Source organism: Zingiber officinale, chromosome 10A (genome assembly GCF_018446385.1).
Source record: "Zingiber officinale cultivar Zhangliang chromosome 10A, Zo_v1.1, whole genome shotgun sequence".
NCBI classification, from domain to species: Eukaryota; Viridiplantae; Streptophyta; class Magnoliopsida; order Zingiberales; family Zingiberaceae; genus Zingiber; species Zingiber officinale.
Genome location: NC_056004.1, coordinates 92,786,359 through 92,796,053, shown reverse-complemented (window position 1 = coordinate 92,796,053; position 9,695 = coordinate 92,786,359). Strand labels below are relative to the sequence as shown.

The following is a 9,695-nucleotide window of genomic DNA, read 5'->3' as shown; positions in this document are numbered from 1 at the left end:
AAATGAGATTAAGAGTAGAGAAGATGTGTGTGAAAATGATGAAATAAGCTCTCTATTTATAGAGTTTTGATAGTAACGAACACTAAATCATAGCCATTGATCAAAAACGGTCAAATGATCCTAACCGTTGAAAAAAATACCTAAAAACCCTCCCATGACTCGAACCGCGGTTAACGGTTCCAACTATGAACCAGGGTTAACCCATGTTCAAGCCGTTAAAAAAAATGAACGGTTCAACCCGCCGGTTAACCGGCGGTTCGCCGGTTTTACATCCAATGAACCGGAACCGGCCCGGCAACTTGCAATTTCTTATTTATGTGTTCAAGATGGTTTAAAAATTTTTAAACCATCTTGAACAAATATGACTTCCCACTCTATCATTTTGGTACTTCTGAATTTAGGAGTGTATAATCGTACCATAAAAATCACGATTTTACAAACCAGGCTCCAAACTCAGAGTGAATAATAAAAAAACATTAAAAATTTATTTTAAATGAAATATTAATCTCCGTGAATTTTCGTTTTTTCATGGTTCTCTTTTAATTTTATTTAATTTATTTGGATTAATTGTATTTAATTGTTATTTTTTAAAAAAATAAAGATTATTATATAATTCCCATTTTTTCTATTTTCTTCTTTTTCCTTTCTCGAGCCGTAACCCTCTCCCGCAGCCACCAGCTCGCCGTCGCCACCCGTCGCCACCACCGGTTTGCCGCCACCGCCAGCTTCCACCGCCAGCTGCCACCGCCTTACGCCACTCTTGCATCCCTCCCGTAGCGGCCGCCCTTAGCCACACCTCACTGCCCTTCCCTCATCATCCACCCGCCGCCCGCCACCCACCACCCATCCCTAGTCGGCCCACCGCACCGTCCCCAGTAATCCTACTCTCCTCACCTCTTATCCTCTCTCTTATTTCTCTCTATTTCTGTTGGTTTATTGCTGAATCCGCTGCTGTGTCGGTCGGCCGGTGGAAGAGCAAGTTCAGCCCAAGAACCTCTCTTGGAATGCCTACAAGTTTGGAAGGATAGCTTAACCTGGTCCGATTGAGAGGCATGGCCCAAAACTGCATACTGTGAGGCAACTGATCTTGCGTTTGCGTGAGGGGCGCATCGGAGCTGAGACCTTTCGCCGGAGGAACGGCGCTAGGGTTTCTGATTCCTTCAATTTCCTACGCCTATAGAAGAAGAGAGAGCTAGAGCGGTGGAGGGCTGAGCGTCTGATACGGCGTGCCTCTCCACGAGGCGGCGGTGACAAAACCGTAGGGGAATTTGTGGAGACGCCTAGGACCGTCGCTCCCCTCCGAATTCTGAGGCAGCGGCGAGGAAAGCGAGGACTGGCTGCATCGGACAGTTAGGTTAGTCGAGCTAGCCCTTTGGGACTATCCGAGTTCTCTCAGTTTTTCTGGTAGTTTATGCAAACGTATCATAGTTAAGGTTTCTTCTAAGTAAATCAAATACTTCTGCAGGAATTATTGCTCCGTTCCTTCTCCTAGACAATGGCGTTTCAAAGAGTCAAGCAGAGTGCCTCCCTCCCGACCCCTCCGCAACCTGATATTTCCCATGAGAATAAACGAGCTGCCTCTGACCAAGTGAATTGGTTGCAGTCATCGCCACAGAAGACAAAAGTACCTTCTCCAACACATAGGTAAAATCCAAAATTTCATTCACGGCTCTAGTTTTGGCTTAGATTTTTTTTTTTTTTTTTTCAGTTGGTAAATTTTAAGTGTTCTAGGATTTGAGGTTGCCATGTTCTATGTAGAAGGCCATTTGTTTTAGGAAGATGGTGCAATGGAATCTCCTCTTGCAAATTATTTGTTGGAAATTGATGGAAGCTGCTAAACCTAGCTGCAAGCCTGTATAAGAATCCTTTTTAGTGTTCAGGCCATACGTCGATAGTGAGACACTAGGACTCACTGTTCATGAATGAGCATTCATCTTAGAAGTCTACTTGTTTATGCCTTTGAAAGATAAAACCGTTTTTTATTCTATAAAAAATAATATTACTGATAGAATTTTTTTGAAGGTTGTTGTCAATAACTATTTCCAAATTTACATTGTACAATAAGATAGCATGTTTTTCTTCACTAAATTAGGTGCTTTAATAACAAAATTTTTTTATTGGCCTCTTTGTTTTAGATTGTAAGATAATTGAAAGCGTGTGGAGTTTATCTTTATGTTTCAGTAGAAGAATGTATTGTGTTTCATGGAGTGAATAACATATGGGATTTATGAACAGATTTTTGGAATTGCTGCAACCAAAGTTTTAAAAATTCATTTTATTTAGATGCTTGAATCAAAAGTCTTCTGCTCCTTGTAAAAACTGCACAGCATTTCTCACCCTTCTTCTGCCTTCGATCAGTCTTGAAGGATACCCAAGTAAAAAGGCTTTCTGCCACAAAAAGGATTTCCCAGACAGAGTAATCAAGTTTGTTGAAACAATAAATTGTTGTCTAAATTGGTTGGATTAAAGATTTGTCTATTTGGTGTCATGAATGTGTAATAAAATAAAAACATATCTTAAGTGAAATCATGGACAATGCTGGAAATTGATAATGAAACTAGTTAGTTAAGTACATTGATCAATCAATGGTCAACTTGGTTCTATACTTCTATGTAGGTTAATATTTAGGTAGTAGTTCTCTTTTGTTGATATTTACTGTTTTCAGTAGTTCTGACTGTTTGTTTCATTGATTTTTTTTGACTCGTTCATGGATGCTTTCAATGCATTTCACACCTAACATATCCACTGCTGGACTTTCCAGTCCCAGAAATTCTCCTGTTTATTACACTGATTCAATGCCACGCGGGAGGTCAAAAATGGTTGATTACTCTGATGTGTATGATAATGGAAACGATGGTTCAACAAGGCATACTCATTCTAAAGTGCACAAAAGGAGTAGGTCTCCCAATCAGCCATCCACTTCTGATTTAGGTTCATCTTCTGCCCGACCTGATTCTAGGAGGTATCTCTAGTGTTCTATTTGACCTTTGTGCTTTAGTTGGCAGAGTTGCATGCCCCCTTGGTGCAAATTCATTTCTATATTCTGATTTAGTTATCTGTGCAGAGAAGTTCAAGCAAAGACAAGACAATTGACCTACTTCAGAGTCGAGCCAAGACAACCAACAGAAAACCTGCTGGTTTCAGAGGACCAGACTACAGAAAATTTCTCTATGCCTCAAACAAGGTTTAAACTTGTTGATGATTCTTACCTGTATGATAATGGAGAGGATGCTTCAGCCAATCATCCTCAGTCAAGATCATACAAAAGGGATAGGTCTCCCAATCAACCTTCTGCTTCAGTTTTAAGTTCATCTTCTCACCAACATGACTCTGATAGGTGTCAATATAATTCTTTTTTTTTTTCATTTTAGATTTATGGGCTAGAGATGCATGTACAAATTCATTTACTTTTTCTGATTTTAGCCTTCATCTGCAGAGAAATTCAAGCAAAGGCAAGACGGTTGGCCCGCTTCGGAGTGGAACTAAGCCAACCTACAGAAAACCGGGTGAAATCAAAGGATCAGAGTTCAGAAAGTAAACTCCACCATACTTCTTTGGACATGGACACTCATAAACTTTCTGAGAAAACAGGATCATCAAGCAGAGGAGATAGTTTACTTCAGTCTGAAGGAGTAGAATCATCTACAGCGGTGGTGGGACTATGCCCCGATATGTGTCCAGGTCTATGAAATGCTAACTTGAAACTTTATGCATGTCTTCTGGGAGTTTTATAAGTTTTGGCAAATATTAAAATGCTCTTCCTTCAGCTTCATGAAGTGATTTAAATGTCTCAGAATCGGAGAGGGCAGAACGTGAGAGGAAAGGAGATCTTGATAGCTACGAAAGACTTGATGGAGAGAGAAACCAAACTAGCAAGTATCTTGCTGTAAAGAAGGTGGTTGACTCAGTCATTGTCTTCTTAGCCTGATAGAATGGACTCTGAAATCATCTTTCATTTCAAATGACAAGACCATTTTTTTACTTTGTTTCCTGCAGTACACTAGGACAGCAGAGCGTGATGCCAACCTAATTAGGCCTATGCCAGTCTTGCAGAAAACAATTGATTATCTACTAAGTTTGTTGAATCAGCCGTATGATGAGGATTTTTTGAATATTTACAATTTTTTGTGGGATCGGATGCGAGCAATAAGGATGGACCTCAGGATGCAGCATATTTTCAATGACCGGGCAATATTCATGCTTGAGCAAATGGTACAATACTTTCTGAGATGTTAATCCTTTACCCTAAAGCAATTCACTTCACATGATCAAGTTACTCTCTTTTGCACCAGATTAGACTCCATATTATTGCTATGCATGAGCTGTGTGAATACAGTAAAGGAGAGGGCTTTTCCCAGGGGTTTGATGCGCATCTAAACATTGAGCAGATGAATAAGACATCTGTTGAGTTATTTCATATGTATGATGATCATAGAAAGAAAGGAATTAGTGTGTCAACTGAAAAGGAGTTTCGTGGTTATTATGCGCTCCTCAAAGTAGATAAGCATCCAGGATACAAAGTAAGTCATATATTGCTATCTGCTTTTTATTTTTTATATGGAGATGTTATTTTTATCATACATGATACATGTATAAATACACATAGGTGGATCCTATGGAACTGACACGTGATCTTGCTAAGATGACTCCTGAAATTAGACGTTCTTCCGAAATTTTGTTTGCCCGAAATGTAGCAAGGTACTTTTACCCAGAACTTTTACTGGCTTATATTGGTTTTATTTTTTCATAGCAATTATAACAAAGAAGCTTTCCTTTCCAGAGCTTGTAAAATGGGTAATTATATAAACTTCTTTCATCTTGCACGAAAGGCAACTTACCTACAGGCATGCTTGATGCATGCTCACTTTACTAAGGTGTGTCTTCTTTCTTCTTTCTGCTTCTTTCATATACATTCTTAGAAAGTGTTGCATGTTTGTCACATACTTCTAGTTTTTGAGTTTCCAATAAATAACTTGACATCAGAAATTGTGAATATAAATGAACCCATTAAATTCTCATATTAATAGGGTTGAAGTCTAGTCAAATGGTGAAAATCATTGACTAAAAGTTAATTTGCCATTTGCCCCCTTTTTCCTGCATAATCCTTGGATATATGGGTTGTGATTCTTTGCACATCTCCCGTGTTGATTGTTGTTTTTCTATCCTACGATGTGAAATGGAGGAGAGGTGATGACTAAAAATAGTTATCAGTGATTGCTCCCTTGATGTGGTAGGTTGCATGAAACATCTATATCCAACCAATCTAGTGTGAGTAAATTAAAGATCAGGTTAAAAGATTTGCCACTTTGATTTTTTTGTGATCGACATCTATATTGAAAACCCAAGTGCTAGAACACAAAACAAAAGCAAACATTTCTTGTACAAATTCAATCTAGTGCAAATTGTGAAAGAAGCCTTATGCGTTTTGTATCTGGTTTCTTTTCAAATGACATTTTTATTTTTATTTTTCAAAGATCTCTACTGAGAGGAATTCCCTGCTCATGTGGCTGATGTTATTAGAATGCTTAGACTGTTTGAGTTACTCTCCATATACACATTGTTATGGTTTGATGAGAGCTTAAATAGAGCTCTTTTTTCCAGATAAGAAAAAAGGCACTTGCTTCTCTACACAGTAGTCTTCCAAATAATCAAGGAATCCCTATCGCAGATGTTATAAGATGGCTGGGCTTGGAGGTATGTGAAAATTTGTTTGTTTGGGTCAAGTAACTTTCCTATTTTGCTTGTCCAAAAGCTGTTATTTAATTCGTCTCTGATTCTTAGGGAGAGGATGTAGAAAATCTTTTAAAACATCATGGATTTGAATTAAAGGAATTTGAGGAAACCTATATGGTGAAGGGAGGACCTTTTCTTAACAGTGAAGAGGATTTCCCTACAAAACGTTCACAGTTTGTGCTCCTCAAGAAATCAGAGAGGGTTGTTCATGATATTTGTTCTAGTCCCATTATCTTCCCTGTGGCTGAGAAAAGACAAACTATATCTATGGAGTTGGAGATGTTTGAACAAAGAGTTGATGCATCTGAAGTAGATACTTCAAAAATTAGAAGCAAAGACACAATTCATGACCATGGTGATTTTACTGCTCTTGGGGCCATTACTGACCCAAGAAAGACCCTTGATGTGCAAATTAATGATGAAAAAATGGTTGAAGCAGAAGCAAATACATTCTCACACAATCATAGTGTAAGTGGTTCATTTCAATCTGCATTTGTTGGTGGGATACCATATGCAGTTGTTCCTATGCTTAGCAAGGAGGCTGTCCATCGCCAGGATACAGTTCCTATGACTCAAACCGTGGTCTCTCCGGTCAAAATGTTTGCCAATGGTTCCCAGGCTTTCCATCAAGGAGATCCACTCCTGAATTATAAATGTATGCCCATTCCAGATGTGACTTCTGTCAGGAACATAGTACCTATAAGTTCTATAGTCAACAAGGTCACCTCTACTTCACAATTTCATCGAGTTATAAATAGAGAACCAGAAACAAAAGAAAAATTGTTAATGCCTTACCAGACGAATCAAGCTGCAAATGAGAAGCTGAGACTTATTTTGAGGTTCTTCATTTGCTCTTTTTACAGCATTATGAATTTTGAAATTTCACTATCAAGAACTTACATTAGTGCTCATTGTCCTTTTCTGGTTGCCCCCTCCTTTGGATGATAATCAGGAAATGGAAGCAACACGCAAGAAAAAAGAGAGAAATTCGAGTGAAGCTTAAGTTGATCTTGAGGTTCATTACTTCTCTTACCACACTATTAGTAACTTGCATAAGTTTTTTAATTTCTTATTGTTTTTTCTGCTACTTTGCTTAATAATCAGAAAATGGAAGCAGCAAGCAACTAAAAGGAGAGAAAGACGTGAGCAAAAAATTATGCTAGCAAATTCAGCATTTAATTCCCTATTTCTGGGTCCACCCATTCGACAATTTAAAACCGTGAGTAATTCTGATTTTAATCTCTGAATTTGGCAAGCTTTTTGATGATTGATTTAATTGTTAAATTTGTTGGATTAATCAGCTTCCAAGCCTTGCCGGCAATGAGCTTAACATTGATTTTGCTGTAAGAGAGAGATATAGGAAACAAGAAGAATCATGGTCAACTATTAATGTTTCAGAATTGGTTGCACCAATATTAAGTTCAAGAAATCCCAATGCTAGATGTCTTTGCTGGAAGCTTATTGTACTTGTCCAGCCATTACACATGATGGGGCAATCTAACGGTGCGTCTTCAAGATGGTTACTCTCAAAAGTTATGGGTTCTACTAACGAAAAAAGCAAACCAGTGGTTTCTGTGCCGCATTTATCAATATGGAGGAGTTGGATTAACAACCAATTTAGTGCTTGTAACAACTGCTGCTTAACTGTAGTTCGCGAGGCCAATTGTGATGATTATAATATACTTGCTAAAGATTATCTTGTTGATGGGGCTACTTCAATCATTTTCCATGTATCAGAGAGTATTCCATGGGAAATGCAAAGAGTGTGGCTTCATAATGCTATAGCATGCATACCATCTGGATCCAACCTACCCTTTTTGATAGTAAGCGGTGATGTGTATGACCAAGGAATCTCTGACCCTTCATTCACAATAATGCAGAAGCTTGGCCTTCATGATGCTGATATGACAAGGGTTTCTTTATTTTCAGTTATATTCATATGCTGTAGCCTCCCCAGAGAGAAACAGATTGGCTTTTTCCAGGATGATAAACTGAGAGAGGGTCTCCTGTGGTTAGCTAAGAATTCACCCGAGCAACCTAGTGTTAATCTTATAAATACCCGAGAAGTTGTCCTGCAATATTTGTTATCTTATGCAGAGATTGTAGGAAATGCTAACGCCTCTAACTTTGGTCCAAACCATTTTATTTCAGTTTTCAATGCAGCATTGGACAAATTGGTAGAGGAAATTGCAAGAGCTGCTTCCTTGAATAGGAATAATTGGCCGTGTCCTGAGGTTGATCTCCTTGAGAATTTGAGCTACGAACGATGTTTTGTAAATACCTTCTTACCAAGCATTGGCTGGAGTTCACCTGTACGAATTCAAGGACTCACTAGTGCTATAAATGCTTGTAAGTTACCAGAATTTTTGAATGATATTTCCTGGCTGAAGCAAAGTTCTCATACTAGCCTAGAGATCCATCACCAAAAGTTGGCTCTTGAAGAATGTCTGGAAAGCTACATGAGCAAAACATGTCACATGTTGAGCCCTGAAGTAGCTGCTAGAGAGGCGGGAATAATGGTTCAGACTAGTGCTGATATTGAGCTTTGTGGCTCTTGTTACTATGTCCTTCCGAGGTGGTCTATAATATTCAGGAGGATCCAGAATTGGCGATTAATGAGTCTGAAAGATATGGCTTGCTCGGTGGCATATTTGTTGGTGCAGAATGCAGACAACCTTTTTGCTGTTGAGTATCCTCATGACATCACTGCCAATCTATCTTCAAGTTCAAGTGTTTCAGGAGTTCAATCAATGCATCTTTTAACATCAAAACCTTGTTTTGATGAGATTGTCGAGATTAGCTGTGATATTTCACTTCCAGAGCGACCTATTCCACCTGCCAAGCCTTCAACTTCATCTTTAATGGCTAATGAGCCCACAGTTTCTATTTTGGCTCCTATAGCGCATCAAGATGACGATGCTGAAAAGACTAACAATGTAGCAAGGGAGCACAAATATAGATCACCACTTGCAATTCCTCTTCCTAAGTTGGATGAGCATTTAGCCAAATTGTTGCAAAAATGTTCAGCAGTGCAAGACAAGATAGATAAAAAGCTTTCAGTTTATTTTTGAATCGTAGAGTGTTGTTTTATTTATTCGGCCTTACAAGACATTGTCAAAATCATAGCTTTAGATTTTTTAATAGATGGATAGACAAGTTTCAATAAGTTTGATGGAAACGTGCATGCTCATGGAATTTCTTTTCAGAATTTATGACTTGGTTATTAATATTTTTAAATTGGTTCATTTATATGCTGGTGACTCAGTTCAATAGCTTAAGTGATTATATCAACTGGAGAGCTTGAACACATTTCCGGACACTAAGCTCTTCTGATTATTTGGATTGACGGTTCGATTGTGTTCTTTACCTCACATTCGAAGTAAAAAAAAAAAGAATAATATTCATATATTCATACCAGAAATATCGCACTCCATCCTCAAATTTATGATCCACAAAAGAACAAGATTTATACAGGATGTTAAGGTATTTAATAATTTGGTAAAGATTGCCAATTGATTTTATTTATCTTTAAAAAAGATTGACAATCAATTTCACTAAGATTGTCTGTATTTTAAAAATTCTAAAACCATATTTCTAATTGGGAATTCTAATTTTATATATACCATTAGTCAATCGTTAATAATAAAAATAATAATTTACCAATTTTGCCCTTTTACGATATAAAGCCATGATCTTTCGCTTTGCTTTCTATTTAAGTTTTTTTTTATCTTTCATCGTATTGCATCGATCCTCTTAGGGCATCCACAACGGACGTTAATGTATGAGGTATTAACACCTACGTGATGACTTTTTCGAATACTGTAACATTAACGTGTTCAAAACTTTAAACGTGTTAATACTACATATTCATTAAAATAATAATAATAATAATAAAATGTATTAACGCTTCCGACGTTAATAGCTTTGCAGATGTTCTCATGTTTGTTTTTTTGTGACAGTTT

At 37.8% G+C, this 9,695-nt stretch overlaps 1 protein-coding gene across 2 annotated transcripts; it reads left to right on the top strand.

Annotated features, from left to right (window-relative positions):
• Window positions 1–654: 654 nt before the first annotated feature.
• Window positions 655–8,899, top strand: LOC122026363 (SAC3 family protein B-like). Of its 2 annotated transcripts, none has more exons than XM_042585048.1 (15): window positions 655–1,354; window positions 1,466–1,644; window positions 2,762–2,962; window positions 3,065–3,337; window positions 3,437–3,681; window positions 3,795–3,895; window positions 3,997–4,212; window positions 4,293–4,520; window positions 4,607–4,698; window positions 4,781–4,874; window positions 5,602–5,694; window positions 5,782–6,572; window positions 6,686–6,748; window positions 6,838–6,952; window positions 7,035–8,899. In XM_042585048.1, the coding sequence occupies exons 2-15, from the start codon at window positions 1,496–1,498 to the stop codon at window positions 8,802–8,804; spliced, it is 4,431 nt and encodes a 1,476-aa protein (XP_042440982.1). In that variant the 5' UTR covers window positions 655–1,354; window positions 1,466–1,495; the 3' UTR covers window positions 8,805–8,899. The 2 variants fall into 2 exon arrangements, with proteins under 2 accessions (XP_042440982.1, XP_042440983.1); XM_042585049.1 differs by having other exon boundaries at window positions 3,424–3,681.
• Window positions 8,900–9,695: the final 796 nt, after the last annotated feature.

Bases quoted from the DNA above. Each gene is read 5' to 3' on its own strand.
- LOC122026363 (XM_042585048.1), top strand. From the start codon at position 1,496: ATGGCGTTTCAAAGAGTCAAGCAGAGTGCCTCCCTCCCGACCCCTCCG. The intron at 1,645-2,761 runs GTAAAATCCAAA...TGGACTTTCCAG, and splicing joins GTACCTTCTCCAACACATAG to TCCCAGAAATTCTCCTGTTT. The intron at 5,695-5,781 runs GTATGTGAAAAT...TCTGATTCTTAG, and splicing joins TAAGATGGCTGGGCTTGGAG to GGAGAGGATGTAGAAAATCT.